The sequence below is a fragment of the Prunus avium genome, chromosome 7, assembly GCF_965620075.1.
Source record: "Prunus avium chromosome 7, drPruAviu1.hap1.1, whole genome shotgun sequence".
NCBI classification, from domain to species: Eukaryota; Viridiplantae; Streptophyta; class Magnoliopsida; order Rosales; family Rosaceae; genus Prunus; species Prunus avium.
Genome location: NC_142290.1, coordinates 31420348 through 31437723, shown reverse-complemented (window position 1 = coordinate 31437723; position 17376 = coordinate 31420348). Strand labels below are relative to the sequence as shown.

Genomic DNA, 17376 nt, shown 5'->3' with positions numbered 1-17376 from the left:
CTCTCTGAAAGCCAAAAAAATCCAAACCGAACCAAACCAACCCATTAAGTCCAGTTAACTGAAGTGGTCGGTTTTCATCAACTATGGTTTGGTTTCGGTTTCCAAAATAACCAAACAGAGACCTACGGTTCGGTGTTCGGGCTGAGCCCAAAACCGAACCAACCCAAACCGAGCCCACCCCTAGTAAAAGGACATGTCAATAAGGTGGCGAAATTCTATAATGAGGATGTGTAGATGGCTACGCATTCAAGAAAGAAAGAAAGGGAAAAATTGGGTTCAAATAGACTATGCCTGTTTTTTGACCCAAAAGAAAAACTCACATTTTAGGCCTCAGCCCAGGTTGACAGGTTCCTTTGTTCAGATGAGTCGCCAAACACTTGTTGATCGAATTACAGTTCACTTATATTTTTCTGGACCTAACCTAACGCACATGTCTTCAAGTTTGCAATAGAAGAATCATATCAACTTCAAGTCGGAAAAATGCCATCTTGATAACACATACTTTTCTTTTCTGTATTTTGATGAGTGAATAACAAATACACAAATAAGAAGCAAAAGATTACTGGTCTGTCGTAATTAAATAAGGAGTGGAATTGAACCAGAAATACTGCAGGACGAAGCTCAATGAGCAAAGATTGTCTTGTCTATAAATTTTCTGCAGACAATGCTAAAGCCTAAAGCATAAAAAGTATTTTCCCCAACAAGAAATCCAACATAGAGAAAATGGAAGAAAATGGAAGAACTCGTATACCCAAGTGGTTATTGTGCAAGATGAAGAACACAGTTAAAGAAACTGCATGCAAATTGCAATGTACATCCTCAGATAATATTGAACCACAAAATAACATGACACGGAAACAGAACACCAAACAAAATATAAATTAAAGGGCGATCAAGAAAACAAAATAGAGATCAAAGAATTGCATATTCACTCACATTGCTTAGCTGACATATACAATGTGTCTGTCTGGTTAACAAAAAGAAAAAAGGTGTATGGACACATCAACAGAGTGTTGATGAGATCAAAAATGAAGAAGGATCAAAACACCAGGCCTGTGTTGTTGCGGCCAAAAATTTTTAAAGCACGGGCGGTATCCTGTCAGCTTCTGGGGTAAGAATAACTTGAGTTGGTATGTACACCAGTATCAAAGAGTTAGCAGAGGACTACGCCTAATAGTCCGAGCGGAGAAAATCTTCATAAGGTGTTCCTATAAGTGTCTTCTTCACATCATCCCAGTTCTTGATAAGGTCTGACAACGGTCCGTTGTGTATCTTTACCTGACGGCTGGTTAATTCCATCTGTGGAAGGCTGAGAAACTCTTGAACTTCTTTTAGTTTCTGAATAAGAAGAAATAATGACTACTTTAGATGCATAATTCCAGGAAAATGTACACAAAAATAGTAGCAGAATTATAAGTCTTATGGTAGTAGTCTCCAAGTGAATAATGAAAATATTTACAAGAATATATGATAACTCAAAGATTTCATGAAGGTTTTACTTAGATCCTTACAGTGCGGTTAATGTCCTCGTAGAACAAAACGATGTGCCTGGTGCTATTGAAGTACTCTAAAGCCTTTGAAGTTGTCAACTCCATTTCCTTAAGATCAGTAATCAACTTCGTGCAATTGATAGTAGGCTTGTACTTTTTCAAGGTATCAGCCTGCATATACAAGAAGTCACCAGATAAAATTTAAGATAATGAAAATGTGATTGTGGTGGGGAGTGAAGGGAGAGGTATATCAGAGAGAGAGAGAGACCTCTTCTTCTGAATGTACATGTGACTTGTGGGTTCCATTCAATAGCTTAGCATATCGATCATAAGAATTAGCAAGAACAGAAACCATTCTACGCAACAAGTTTCTTCGAAAGAGAAATATTGCAGAGACGCCCCTGCGATCGAAGTATTGCACAACTTCTTTGTGGTGCTCCATTAACCCCTGCAAAAGCCATAAGTTAGCTCTTCCACCATCTCCCCTAGGAGAAAAACAAGAATGACCAGTCAATTTGGTGATTGCAACCTTTAATATCTTTGTGATTCCAATATGGTCTCGCTTCAGTCAATTTGGTGCTTTATATGGTACATATATAAGGCCAACATGAAACAAGGAATAGTTTACCTCCTCGTCATGACTCATGAGACATAACACAAATATTAAGAATCGAAAAATCGAGTAAAATGAGAAGTTAACTGGGTGATTAAGCAGTAAAACAATTGCCTTTAAGAATATTAGAAGGCCAACCACCCCTCATGTCACATCATATACAAATTTATTCATTATTCGTAAGTTATCACGTCAAAAACTTCATACAAAAGATGTAATTAATTAAACAGAATCTGTTAGAAAGTTGACAACTTACTGGACCATGGCATGGGAATACCCTATTGATTGTTCTGATGCTTTGGACCAATCATGATCTAAGTTTCCAAGACCTTATTAGTACAACCTCTTAAACAGTAATATGGTTCGCATTGTTTTACATTTCCTACTAGTTGTCACTAAAAGGATAAGCTTTCCACTAACCACTGAGCAGAAGACTTTGTAATAGATAACAATTATTGGCTTGAAGTAGAAAGACATTGTATACCTGATTAAGCATCCACTTGAAGCCAGTTGCTGCAGAGCACTCATTCTTCGAAGCACTACTGAACCAGTCCAAATTGTAAACTTTATCCAGAGTCTGTACAATTGAAGATATATTTTCCCTCCTAGACCTAACGGAGAATATCTCTCCATTAGAACTAACGTTTTTATGACTATTCAATAGGCTTTCAAACCACCCACTCCCCGATCTCTGCATCGACAAGATTGCAAAGAATCTTACAGGATTGCGTGCACATTCAGCCCTAGAAATAGACCAAAACAGAGATTTAACAAAGCTGAAGATGCTCTTATCCAAAGAAACAAAAACAAACAAAGCTGAAAATGCCCAAATTCAAATTTGAAAAGTGCAAATTCTCAATTACCTGCTAAAAGTTTCAGGCATTGGGTAATGCTTATAAGGAATTTCTAATAGTTTGGTGTCGTGGCAAGGCCTTGCAATGACTTTGATGCTTTGAAATCTAGTCATGGTTTGGATACTTAACTGCTTTAGACATATTGAGCAGATATAAACGCCAAAGACCATTGCAAATACTAGGACTGTCATCCTCAATAACAAAGGAGATTTCTTAGGAGGCTTTATGATCAGAGTTTCCTGTGAACCAAAATTGGGAAAGGGGGAGTTATGAAATTTTTGATAAGGAGAGTTGATGAAAAAGTTGTAATGGGTATACACAAATGTAATGTATGCTCTCTAAGTAACACTCACAACAATAATCAAGTATAACAATCCATAGAACCACTAAATACTAGTTCTACTACTAACCCAGTTCGAAGAATACAAATGTAAGTGTCCTTTTAAGCGGTAATATTAACAGCATAATAAACTTGGTTACAGATAAATTTTATTAAAGTCTCAAAACCCAGATCGAACATCCAGAGGAGCGGCCAGCACCAAACATTCTCCTTCAAATCTATATACATTTTTCTTTCACCCACAAAGCTGAAGGAACAGCCTTGAAGATAACACCTTTTACACGTGATTAAGGAAAAAGAAACTGGAAAAACAAAAAGAAGACGCCCACATATGCTTCAAGACTACCAGAATACATCTCTTACCAATATTTTCTTTGAAAAAACAAAATTTATGTATAAAAACAGCATTTTGAGCATAACCCACTACTTCCTTTCAAACAGAAAGTGAACTTGAGAATTAAAAGCAGAAAATAACGAAAAGGAGGGAGTAAAGGCAGCACCTTGTTGAAGAAACAGATGTCTTCAGCCATTGTTTTACCAGAAGCAGAGAGAAAGCAAACAAAGACCGACCACCAGGCAGAGCTCAGAGAGTACTGTTCATACCACCCTTCGAGTACCCTCAAGCCAGTTCCTCAAAGAGAGATGAGAGAGAAAGCTACAGAGAAAAAGGAAGCCAAAGAAAAAGAGTCTGGGTTTTGGAGCTTTTTTTTGGTCTTTTGGGAAACAGGGCCATGAAAAAAATTGAAAGGCCAAGTGGGAAACGCTGCAACACACAGCACAACAAGGCCTAACTCTTCTTCTTGTTGTTTGGTCTCCGAGGGATTGTTTGTTTATTGGTAATGTCCTAAAAGATTTTATTTTTATATAAGCATTTTCTAAATTCTAATCAAATTGCCATCCGACCCCCAAATGCCGTAACCTAGCGCAATCTAAAAAGTCCAAGTTTGCATACCAACAAAAGCAACAGACTTGAGGCGTTGAAGAGGGGAGAGAGTTTCCGACCAAAAAAAGGAAAATCAGAAACAAAATAATAATAAAAGATAATAAAAGAGAAGGAAAAATGTAGACTTTGACTTTTGTTTGATTATGATAGAATCTATAAATTACAAGTATATATATACAGTCTCCTTCTATTGAGGGATTTCTCAAATAATTTTATTTGAGGAACACTCCTTTAGGGTATTCTATGAATTTTTTTCAACGATCCAAACTATTTATTTTTTAAGTCTACATTCATAGATCATCCTTGCAAAAAAATTAAACAAATTGGAAACCATTTCGACGTCCAATTGTATCCTACAAAATAAATGAACACAATGCTTTAAAAAAGTATTAAAATTTCAATAACACAATTGAGTGGTCAAACGATATCGGATTCAAGTGATTTTTTGCAGAGATGATCTTTGGATGATTATCTAAAACATAAATGATTTAGATTGGTGAAATACAATACGGAGTGATCCCTACAAGGGTGTCCCTCAAATAAACTTATTTGAGAGATCCCTCAACTGAAGCTCTCGACCCTATATATATAGAGGACTAAAATAAGTTGTTATTCTATGATTTGTTGTTATTTGCCAACTTTTTTATATATATAAATAAAGTAGATGTGTGGGAATTGTGGAACTCATTAAATAAGAATTAAGCTACCAATTCCCAATTCTAAATTTTGGTTTTTCTTAAGTGGCTTAAGATCTTTAATATTAAACTTGAACAGACTTCGATTGGTACACTACATTGGAATGAATTATTATTTCAGATAGATTGGGCTGAATTATTATTTTAGAGTAAATGAGAATTATATTAAGTTGAATGATTAGAGTTCTATGGTTGGTGCGCATTTGAGATTAGACTATTGTTTAATTTAATAGTGACCCTTCAACCACGTTTTATTGGTACCTTGTGCTAAAAATAAAGTCTAATAAGGATTACTAACAAATGTATTTCTACAACATTATGCTTCTTGTAATTTATAGAAGTCAGATGCAAGGAAATAGTAAAGTGGATTAAGGACTTCTAAACCTACTTACATAGCTCTTTCTAAATTAAGACGGATTTTGGATTAAACAAAGGTGGTTGGAAAACCTACCCCTTCGCTGGAAGTATAAACCCTTCCACAAGAAAACAAACACTCAAACTCTATGCTAATAGAACAGCAAGGGCGGAACTACATGTAGACTAGAGTGGGCTTCAGCCTGGTGCAAGATTTAATAAAATACTAATTTGGTGCAAATTTTATAAGATATTTCCTACTCCCCACGAATATTAGTCCACCATTTGTTAAGCTAGTTGGCCCACAAAGTCACATACTTGCAATATATTTGTGGTTTGGAGGCCACGTGAGTGGGAACCATTGTTTCTTCTCTTTTCTTCTTCTTCCGATTTACAGGTTAGCATTTAGATCTACAAGTGCAACAAAGCTTTTGTGTTTATGCCTCTGTGTACATGTTTTGGATATGCTACTGCTATGAATTGTACTTTTGTTCGTGTTTCTGCTTCCCACAGTTTCAGTTTCTGATTCCCACTTGGTTCTTATTGTATCAATTAGCATACCCAAAAAAAAAAAAAAAAATTGGTTCTCATTGTTTATATAGATCTTCTATACAAAAAATTAAAATTAAAATTTTAGCACACCTCTAGAAAAATTCATGGTTCCGCCATTGTAGAACAGGACAACTTTTGTGGGGAGATCCCATTAAAACACCAATAAACAAGATAGAGATGGAGCGATGACCCCTCAACTCAAACCCTTTTAATTTTTGTACTGCCTACCAGTACATACTTTTTTTTTTTGGCGAATTATAATTTGACACATATACAAAAATAATTCATTAAAATTACAAAAAGAAAAACTTCTGCACACATATCACACTGTTATTGACATGAATGTAAACGTTCCTACTTGCAGAAAAATGAGGACAGTATTTTCGATCGTGAATTGTGATAGAGTGATGTTGATTTTCACCAACAGACCAAAGTACAATTCTAGATAGGATAGCTAGCTATCAAATTGATGCACCTGCATTTATAGCATTCTATCTTAGGCATTCCCTTGATTACAAAACGATGCTATCATGTCATGAATTTCAAATCATCCTTTAAAAGATTTGAAAAAATAGAGGGGAATTTTTCTGTTTACCTCAAAAAGTTAGAGGCAGTTAAAGCACTTTTTTGCAAAGTCAAACTTGAAAATGATTAGGTCTAGAAACGTTTCATTGCTTCCAATATTAAAAAGCTATAATTACGATTCCAAACACGAGTTTTGATTTTGCTAATCAAGGAAGGAAGTTTTCTGTTTCAGGCATTTACCAGTTCAATCTTTTATTTCAAGAGTTAGAAGAGGTCAAAGTCGTATATATAGATTAGCATTTATGTGAACTAATGACCGATTAATTTAGAAAATCCATTTCATGATGTGCTGGGAAGAAGAAGAAGCAGCAGCTGCTCTATAAATAATCCTATTTCAGAAAATCCATCAATGCAATCACATGACTTTCCAGCCCCATTTGAACCCAACTGCCAAGTGTTTCATTTCAAGAGCCCAAATTCTGTGTGCGTGTGTGAGTCAAGTGTCAACTTTTCTTTAAAGTCGAAGTTTCTTTCAACTTTCAGAAATGGGTTACATTACATTGAAAGCTTCAAAATATTTTTATATAAGAAAAAATGTATATATATATATATATATATATGAAGGAAAACGTGAAGCCCACTTCGTCCAAAAAAAAAATACAAACGTGAAGCCCACTCTAAATAATTTTGTGACAACCAAGTATTACACTCTAGATATATGTTATTATATATATATGTATAACTTTGCTGGTGGTATATATATTATTATCATATTACGGTTGAAGAATCTATGAGTATACCTCGTTGTCCCACAGGAGCTATTCATTGCTTGCGCTTTAAACAACCCTCTATCATTGTAATGGGGACAACATAATAAGTTAAGGGCACTGGTATCATATGGAAACTAGGTCATTGCTATTTGCTAAACCAGGAAGAATATGATATTTGAAATCCAAAGATGGTCGACTGTCCCAGCCGTTTGATGCACCCTATATCCGCATATGCATCAACGGTTAAAACTCGACATCCTTGACAAAATCCTTACATATATTAGTGACAACAAAATAATATATATCTTTTTATATTGTCATGTCACAACTATTAATCATAGCTTACTTATCACCTTGACACGGAGAAATTTTTGAATCCGATTGTCGGAGCAGGAAGCAGTTCACCTCTAGAAAAATTAGAAACACATAACACATCAAAATTTCATGTATTTTAATTCAACTCAATCCCACATTGATTTTATCGTGTTAAGTGTGTGGTAGTATACTACCGCCGGAGACAATAAAACTATCCTCCACCTGGGGCTTTAATTTGCAGACAAAAGCACAGAGAATTAAAGCGAGGACTGCCAAAACACGTAAGTCGGTGAGTAGCAAATCTTTGTGATATACAAGTTCTAACAATGGAATACAGCTGCTTCAAAACCCAGTACCAGTGGTACCGCTGCTTGAGCTTCAAGACAAAACCTGGACACTGCGTCTCTGACCAAGAAAAGAAAGGACACTGGGCACAGCCCATAATTACCCACTTGGCACCCACTGATTTAGAATGTGGCACCTAAAGTTTCAATGAATTTAATGTCAGGTGCATTGCATTCCATGCCGGAAGGTGTATCAAAACAAGTCTAACATATTCATATTCGAGGTCCAATGGGCTTCTGACCAGTAAACCTTTCATTATTTTTATTTTTATTTTTATTTTTATTTTTTTCTTAATCAGACAAGTTGTTTTATCAGTTTTACGAGGGTCAGTTGCTCGGGATCACGAGCCTATGCAAGTTGTGCATTTATCCATATTTCGCAATATCTGGATCATTCTAAGGATTTAACTGTTTAAAATATAACACATCAAAAACTTAAGTATTAAAAATTTGCTTTTTTATTAGAAAATTATTTAAAATTAACAATTATGTTATTGTTTAAATAAAAAATAAAGTAAAAAAACCACGAAAGTTGAGGGTAAGGGGCTGGGAGTAGGGATGGCAAATAAATGTCTAAATATAACGGATCCTAGATTATAAATATAAAGGCTTAGGATCCGTTATCATTTCTTGTAGAATTAGCTCATTTAGCTTTACCTACCTCCAATTTCGTGTGGGTTTTCATTTTCATTGCTACTAGTTGCTATAAATTATTAACCTGAATATTTATGAACCACAAAGATTAATATTTATTAATTAATCTTGCAAGAGCGTATGAGTCATGACTTGGTTAACCAAACCCTGGATAATCTTAAATATTTACATTTAAAGCACGCGCTTAGACTTTTCGTATGGAATATATAAATACTCAATACCGCACCCCAAACCTGAAGAGAGAAAGATATGATATGACTTTCTTAAAATTATATTAATTATATATACATTATGTATGTATGTAACAGAAACATGCTTTTTTGAAAGTGATTAGAATAGGTTAAAAAGTACTATGGAGATTGACTTTCCCATGTATTCATTTTAAGTAATTTTAGTGATTTTATGGAGAAGCACCTTCCATGTGCTTCTCCTCAGAATCACTTAAAATCAATTTGGTATTATTGTACTGTGAAAATAATCGCTGTAAGATTTGTTGTAAGAGAAAGCAGTTTGGCGTTTGATAAACTTTTTTGTTAAAAGTATTGTTGGTACTAATTCCCACATAATCAGAAAATGATTATCACATAATCATTAAACTTAGCGCCTCTTCGAAATTGATTCCTGTATAATCAAAAAATGAAAGCACCTCATTAAGTACTTTCCCTTATAGTTTTCTCTCACAATAATTTTTAACAATAAGTGATTTTCTCATAGTTTACCAAACGGGTTGGGCTTCTCAAATTTTTTTTAAAATCACTTATCATCACAAATAAGCAATGTCAAACGGGCAGGTAAAGTGATATGGAGAAGCCCACGTGCCTATCCAAAATAACTCCCAAACGAACCCTAAAAGAAAGTGCAAGTAATTAGTATGACATTACTTGAATTGACTGGACTGGCTCACCAACATTGCCACCCAAATGTCAAAAATTCTTGGATTTCATCTTTGCAAAATATAATCATTATATGATAATTTGTTAATTTAATTGTGTTCCTTGTGGATTTGATCTTCCTATTCTTTGAACAAGAAAATAAAATAAAATAAACCCACAAAGGTTATTTTATTTTGATTGAATTGGTCACGGAAACAAACGTATATTTGCTGGAATTTCGTGTGACATTAGTAAGACTAGAATTTAACCTATTTTAAGATTTGAATAGCAATAATGTACTTCATATTGGGAGACCATCAGTTAAGTCCAATAATTTTTATCTTGACCTTATCTTATAATCCTTTAGTAAACCAACACATGTTCTTGAAAACACTACCTCTAGGTTTTTTTCTTGACCAAAAAAACTGCCTAGGTTTTATTAAATTGGATTGATATTGAAGTATGAACAAATGGCTATAAAATAAGGAGTATTGAAGGCATGGTATAAGCACGCAAAACCCAATGCCTCCAAGTCCAAGCCACCGTGTTATTTTCTATTGTGTATCTATATAGGTTCACATATTATATCGATCACCACATCCACAAGCTTGTCACAACAAATGGAAACTAGCAGCTCATCTGTAAATGTCATTCAGCCTCCAAAATATGGCAAACTCATAACAGTTCTCAGTATAGATGGAGGAGGAATTAGAGGAATCATCCCCGGTGTTCTTCTCGCTTATCTTGAATCTCAACTTCAGGTAAGGGCTCGTTTGGTAACCTTTTCGTTTTCGATATATAAGCTTTACATAATTACATTATTAATTAGGTGGTATTAACTAATTAGGAATTAGATGGTGAAGATGCAAGGCTTGCAGATTACTTCGACGTTATTTCTGGGACAAGTACAGGTGGTCTAATTGCGACCATGCTAGCAGCACCTAATGACAACAATAGACCATTATACGCTGCCAAAGATATTGTCCCATTTTACCTTGACAACTGTCCAAAAATTTTCCCACAATCAAGGTAATATTATTGAAACACTAATACGAAAATTGTAATTAGATGCATCGATATATAATTTTGCATTTATGTCGGAGAAGAAAGATTCGAACTCGGATCTCTTCAAACAACATGAAGAAAAGTACCACTAAACTAGTAACTAATGCTCTTTCGGTTACTCATGAATATACAGGGGATTGTGTGCCACAGTTGTAGATCTAGTTAAAGTTCTAACAGGACCCAAGTATGATGGAAAGTATTTGCACAAGCTAATCAGAAAGATAGTAGGGGACAAAAGGTTGGACCAAACCTTAACAAAAGTGGTTATTCCAACGTTTGACGTCAAGAAACTTCTGCCTGTCATATTTTCCTCTTATCAGGTTGTTTATTCAATATATTAATTACTAATTACCAATTATGAGAAATCAATAATTTCATGTGGAATTTGATTGATAATTAAGCGAAGTTCTAAGTATTTTTGTCATGATCAAGGTGACAAGCCGTCCGGTGTTGAATGCTAAACTTTCAGACATTTGCATTGGTACCTCAGCAGCACCAACTTACTTCCCTGCCCACTATTTTAAAAACGATGATCAACAAGGGGAACTAAAAGAGTTCAACCTCATCGATGGTGGTGTGGCCGCTAATAATCCGGTGATGCTCTTATAATTACGCATGAATTTTTTGGATAGGGTTTAGAGTTTAGTATACCATGTAGAGTAAGAGTGACGGAAAATGCTAACGAGACTTGCTTATAAGAAAGTTTCATGTACAGCCTCACTAACAGCTCAACGCTAATTCTTCAACCAAAATCATGACGCGGCAGCACATCCATGTAGAAACTTTCTTTTAAGCAAGTCCCGTTAGCATTTCTCAGACTGTGACGCAGTGTTTTGTATGCAATTTGGAGGGTGTGGCATGACTGACTTAATTTTACTGTTGCTAAATTTAATATGGTTGCAGGCTTTGGTTGCCATTAGTGAAGTGATAAAACAAATTAAGAAGCAAAATCCAGATTTCATGGAGATTAAGCCCAAGGAGTGTTACGATCGTCTTTTGATGGTTTCGTTGGGGACAGGCTCAGACAGAAGTGAGCTGAAGTACAATGCTAAGAAGGCTTCCAAATGGGGTATTATAGGGTGGTTGTACGAGGATGGGTCAAGTCCTTTATTGGAATGCTATAATGAAGCAAGTGCTTGTATGGTTGACTACCACAACTGTGTGGTTTTCCAAGCCTTCCAATCTGAACAGAACTACCTCAGAATTGAGGTAACTGAGTTTGAATATAATATATTTATATTATAATTTATATGTTCATTAATTTACAAATATATATTCTATTGAGAAACCAGGAGGACACACTAGAGGGAAATCTAGCTTCAGCTGATAAAGCTACCCAGAAGAACTTAGAAAATCTAGTGGAAGTTGGGAATACATTGCTCCAGAAACCAATTTCAAACATGGATTTGGATACGGGTCTCTACGAACCAGTTGAAAATGGTGGCACCAATCAGCAAGCACTTCAAAGGTAACCCTTATCAGATGGTTATGCTGCAGATGCAGAATCAACATTTTTTCTTGAATTAGAATTAGTCAACGACTCCTCATCATCATCATTGATTGTGTTAATGCTTGTTGACCAAGAAAATGCTCGTATTGTATTGTATTGTATTGTAGGTTTGCAAAATTACTTTCGGACGAAAAGAAGCTCCGGGAGTCAAAATCACCAAAAGCCAACACAAAGTAATGAGTTGTGTTGTAAGTGTGCTGCTCCTTCTAGCTAGCAATGGCAATGCAAATGGTTGAATTTGGAAATATATTTTCTGAAAATTATTTGGAAATTTAGCATAATAATGCACAGCAGCCTCTACTGCATAAGCGAAGGGTATAGGGCTCCTAATTGTGTCTTGGGGCTGGATGGACGCTGATTGTATATTTGTATTATAATTCTTTTTGCCGGTTACAACGTTTGATTGTATTTTAGTTCTTTTTATTAATGAAATTTAAATAATTATCTTTTTCCTAAAGGAAAAAGAAAATTCAATTCCATTTTCAAACCCAATAGTGACTTATTTGATGCTTCACATATAGGGGTTTTTGCAATTTTCATGCATTGTCATTTAGAATCAAGGCAATGGAAGACTCCAAAAACCCACACACCTAAGGCAAATTGGACCTACCTCAATGCTAACAAACAATATAAAACCACAAAATCAATCCAGCAATGCTTTCTTCCTCTTTTGATCAACCAACAGTGTTTTATTAACGGCTGATTTTTCAGACAGAATCCCCATAAATAATAATATACCAAGAACAGCCAGTGTAAGTAAGCGTTAACAAGACATAATACTGTAACTCTCTTTGTAACTACGTGTATGTCTATCTACATGGGAAACGCTTATGCACAAATTGAATCAAATAATAGGGAAAAATTAATTGTACATAGCTGCAATACCGCTACAATTCAAACTATGCAAATATTTGCTGAATGACTGTCTCAGCGTTTCCATTGTACTGTGCAAGAAGATGGATGGCATCAGCCCTGGGCAAAGCTAGAAACTCCTGCAATCGTCCAAAATAGTAAAATTAGTTGTACGGAACAAACATGTGTTAGAATTTAGAAGATGGGGTAACCATACAAATATCTGGATCAACATTTCTTGTTGACATAAGGGAACCCTTTTGGGTGGGGAATGTATCGATAATCAAGTAATCTTATGTTGTAAGGAAGACCAGGAATAGGAATGACAAATTATGTGCAATGGAGATGCCAATCTTTGGTAAGCCTATGGATGTAAAACTAAAAAGTTCCTCAAAACCAAAAAACCACCACTCAAGGCAAGGCAGGGTACAGAAAAATGTAACTTAAGTTCATAACTTACCATTACTTTCAGTATTGCATTTTCGTCACACACAACATCTCTAGATGAAACTTGAGTCAGACTGCTACCATCTTCCACCATCCTGGTGCTTGAAGATACTGTAACTTGGGAAGACCCATTAGAGCAACTATCTGCATTTGACTTTGATGTTGCAGCAGCAGCGAGCGAAGGAGTAGTAACATCTTTTAAGGAATCAATCTTCAATAGATTTTCAAAGTGATCTTTACACATTTGAAGTTTAAACCACTCATTATGTGTGTGAAGGGTAGCTCTCATTATTTTCATAAGCTGGGGTTCGTCAATGCCAAGCCTCCTACCAATTGCAACCTATCCGACACAGAAGCAATTGTTTAATTCTTACTTATGGCATGGTGCATTGTAAATAATATATATTACATTTAAGAACTGTGTCCAGATAGCAAAACGATTTGATGGTAGTTATCCTAAAACCCTAGCAGAAAAGAGTTGTGCAATGAGTACCAACTGCAACCTTAAAGAATGCAGTACAAACTAAGAACTGAATCAATTAATGAAATAAATTGCATGAGCAGTTCCTATTAACTGAATTATGACAATTAGTCATGGGATACCTGTAGTGAAGTTGCAAGAGCATGTAAGGGCAAGCCTTTTCCAAGTGCATCTTCATTAGGTTGGAGCAGTGCTAACAAAGTCTCCTTCAAGGGCTTCAGTAAAGCTTGATCGCTAGCAGCTAATGGACCTAAATGAGAGCAAGCAACCCTCAGAGCACTAGAATGATCACCAGAGGTGACAAGCTTAAGGAATTCAACCTACAGGTTGGTGAAAAGATTAGACAGTAGTTTTGTATCATAAAATCTTAATAAAAACCATTTACTTCAATGAAGTCACTGACATTACATGCTCAAGGTACCTGCTTAAGTTGGAACAGCAAAGTGGGATTTTGTACAAAAAAGTTTGGGTCCATAGCATTAACTTCTTCCACAACCTCCGCAGCCATTCCTTTGCTAGTTAGTTCCTTCATCCCAAGCACAATCTCATATTTATCCTCCACATTGTTGATGTCTAAACTTAAACATTCTGAAGCCTGCAGAATAACACTCTTGTCAACTAACAACCAAAAACATCGATAGTACTACCACTACAACATATAAGTAATTACAACAGAACAAAACCTGCTGTTCCCTTGATGAACACATATTGGAAACCATGGCCGTCGTGCTAAGCTCTTTACTTGTTTCATTACAGGAAACGCCAGTAGTAAAACAAAGATCATCTTGTCTTCCCCTCCATCGCTTGCGTTTACTTCTTTCTGCAGTTACATTGGCTCTGCTTCTTTGTGGAACTCTGAGATTGTCAGACTGATGTGATCCACTGGTGCTACAATCTTCATGGTTGTTTGTTGACTCACAAGCATAACGTAATTCAACATCTACTCCTTGCATGCTAGTCACTTCAGAATTCTTTCCAGGGGAACCACCTAGGTTATCATTAGTACTGATGGAAATTTCACCATCAGAATGTTTGCCGGCACCACAATCTACCTCATGGGAACTGCCTCTTGACAAACAATACCCAATCCCTGGTTGATCAACTTTCAACGATTTGGAAGGGCTTTGTATTCCAGCTGCTGTCATTGGGAGGTAGATCAGTAGGAGAACCAGAAATTAAGAAGAAGATTAAAAAAACACACACACGTCTATGAAACATTAAAAATAAATAATGAAATGAAAAAGTTGAATTATCACCTGAAGAAGATGGAAGACCAGAATCCACAATGCCCCTGTAAACACAGTACTCGCGAACAAGCTCATCAAGCATGGTAACATCAAACCTCATTCTACATAATTCATTCTGCAGTCGATAAGTATTAAGAACAATAATTAATACCAGTAAAGTCAAAATATTGAGCGAGCCAACCATATATAATTCAAAGAACCTCATAATGATTTACATTAGCATCATTAGGTTTATTTTTCCAGGGAACCGCTAACATGCAAGAAATAAGAGTATGGATGTAGGTGGAAAAAAGAAAAGGACAAATAAGCATGCAATGACCGAGCTCCTATGAATTGTGAAATATAATAACATACATTCGAACTTAAAGCAACTGTGATGAAAATAACGTTGAAAAGGTAATTAATAACCTGGAACGCCTGAAATAAATCACCCTTAGCAAATCTCAAGCTATCAACTGCTCCTTGTCTTGTAAGCTCCACAGCATGTGCAAGAGCTTGTATGTCCACCTGGTTTTCCAAACCACACATGAAATTATATAAGACATGGTTAGCAGTGTAATTATATAAGACATGCTCACTATACGATAATTCTTTGTTTACCTCCTGTAACATCTACGGAAAAATGTTCATATTTTAGAAATCTCACCTCATCGAAAGGAGGTGCTTCATACAGGCTCTCCTGGGGTGTTGCAGGGGGGTCCCGCTCCTCAAGAAGCAGCCTCTGAGTAAGATCAGAAATGGGTGACGAAATTCCTTGACGAAAACAAAATCCCTTGTGTATGCTGCATAAGACAGGGATAACTTTAAAAGACAACTACAATGAATCTAGTGCCTGTGCTGTATCCCCACACACAGGCACTCTCACTCACTCACACCCCAAAGAATTGAATAATATTGATTGCAAGAAACTAAATTAAATTCAACGAAGTAACACCTTATTAAATATATCAATGTCATCGAAAAGACTGGATCATAAGCATGTAAATGGGCTCTTAAGACAGTGGAAATCAATCCAGCAATGTCAAACCTCCTCCTTTCGGACCACTGGAAAACATAAAACAAACATGCCCTTTACGTCAGTCTACATGTATGGTATGGGGAAAAAAGAAAAGAATCATTGGTCATAGTTGCGTTGACATTACATAAAATATCCCACCTCGCTTGCTACTGGAGAAGTTTGATCTTCTTTGTCATATATAAAAGCAAGAAGTACATGCTTGAATTCCTCATAGGCTTCCTTGAATGCAATAAAAACATCCATCAGAACTCATAATTGAACAGAGTAAGCAACTTGCATCCAACATTTAGTAAACTCGCACAAACCCAATACTCATATTTGCTCAATTTTGACACACGGACAATAGAGCTACAGCCAACCTCTCTAGTCTCTTAGCGGTGAATTCCATTAGAAGATAATTGAAAGGAAGAAACTTTACGATGCTTAATACAAAGAACAAGTTTTTTAAGTACCGGGTAAGCGTCAAGGGCACAAGGAGCAAGAGCATTTCTCAGGCAATTAATTGCACAATCACGATCCTCTGCGGTTCCTCTCCTCAATAGCTCAATAAACCTCTTTAAGAAAATAGCACAAAGTTAATAATTTTGATATGAAAAAACAAAAAACAAATAAAACCCCTAAAAACTGTAATTTACAATATTTTCGGGCGTTTTCTCGGCAGCCAAAAAGCTGGAGTACCTGTTTCTGCAAGCGGAAGAGGAGCCTGTGATCTTCGAGAATGAAAGGGGCGTGGGAGCGAAGGAGATCGATGGCGGCGTCAATGTCACCGGCCTCTAACGACCGTCTGATCTGGCGAATGATCAATCTCGAGTGGTAAGACGAGGAGGATATAGAGGAGGGAGAAGAAGAAGAAGGTGGGGAAGAGGGTGGAGAAGACGACGTCGTAAAGGAGGAGTCTTCGACTAGCTTCTCGGATTTGGCGAAATCGATGATGAGAGCGTCCAGGGCTTCCCAGTTAATCGGCGTTGTGTCCATTTTAGAATTTCTCGGGAAAATTTCGGGGTGTTTGGTTGGAAGGAAAATGAAAATGATTGTATTTAAAAGAGATAGATAGAAAATTGGTGGAGGGCCGGAAGGGAAAATGCTTCTCTGAAACCGAAAGAGTGGACACGAGGTAGAAAAATGTGGATGGATTGGAGGTTATTTTTATAGGTTTCACCACGTGGCTGTAAATTAGAAGACAGAAAGAGCGGGTGTTGTTACTCTCACCGGGTGGAGGTCTGGGGATCTCGAAAGATCGGTGATCTCATCTGCTGACATTGTAGGATAAGAGTCAATACCTTTTTGGCATATTGAACATTTTCTCTGTATAATGACATTCTAATGACATATGTTAAATTTTTTTTTTTTTTTTTTTCATTCGGGGGAGGGGAGGAGAAAAACTCTCATGCAAAGGGAATATCATTTTTAGGGTTTAGGGTTTAGGGTTTAGGTA

At 36.2% G+C, this 17376-nt stretch overlaps 3 protein-coding genes across 4 annotated transcripts; 1 reads left to right on the top strand and 2 right to left on the bottom strand.

The window, feature by feature from the left end:
• Nucleotides 1-897: 897 nt before the first annotated feature.
• On the bottom strand, nucleotides 898-4201 carry LOC110765646 (P-loop containing nucleoside triphosphate hydrolases superfamily protein). The gene is made up of 6 exons (XM_021968816.2): nucleotides 3798-4201; nucleotides 2967-3196; nucleotides 2588-2846; nucleotides 1759-1938; nucleotides 1512-1661; nucleotides 898-1338 (listed from the first exon to the last, which is right to left on the bottom strand). Exons 1-6 carry the CDS (start codon nucleotides 3825-3827, stop codon nucleotides 1171-1173), a joined length of 1017 nt encoding a protein of 338 aa, XP_021824508.1. The 5' UTR covers nucleotides 3828-4201; the 3' UTR covers nucleotides 898-1170.
• Nucleotides 4202-9848: 5647 nt separating this feature from the next.
• On the top strand, nucleotides 9849-12305 carry LOC110761738 (patatin-like protein 3). Its single transcript, XM_021964293.2, has 7 exons — nucleotides 9849-10082; nucleotides 10169-10350; nucleotides 10520-10706; nucleotides 10819-10980; nucleotides 11290-11595; nucleotides 11679-11854; nucleotides 12004-12305. Exons 1-7 carry the CDS (start codon nucleotides 9942-9944, stop codon nucleotides 12071-12073), a joined length of 1224 nt encoding a protein of 407 aa, XP_021819985.1. The 5' UTR covers nucleotides 9849-9941; the 3' UTR covers nucleotides 12074-12305.
• A 221-nt stretch (nucleotides 12306-12526) lies between these two features.
• Nucleotides 12527-17147, bottom strand: LOC110766205 (Ran-binding protein in the microtubule-organising centre protein). Of its 2 annotated transcripts, none has more exons than XM_021969493.2 (12): nucleotides 16620-17147; nucleotides 16394-16495; nucleotides 16080-16160; nucleotides 15858-15967; nucleotides 15570-15705; nucleotides 15332-15430; nucleotides 14933-15038; nucleotides 14360-14814; nucleotides 14098-14271; nucleotides 13799-13996; nucleotides 13209-13535; nucleotides 12527-12888 (listed from the first exon to the last, which is right to left on the bottom strand). In XM_021969493.2, exons 1-12 carry the CDS (start codon nucleotides 16914-16916, stop codon nucleotides 12796-12798), a joined length of 2178 nt encoding a protein of 725 aa, XP_021825185.1. In that variant the 5' UTR covers nucleotides 16917-17147; the 3' UTR covers nucleotides 12527-12795. The 2 variants fall into 2 exon arrangements, with proteins under 2 accessions (XP_021825185.1, XP_021825193.1); XM_021969501.2 differs by having other exon boundaries at nucleotides 14360-14811; nucleotides 16620-17145.
• Nucleotides 17148-17376: the final 229 nt, after the last annotated feature.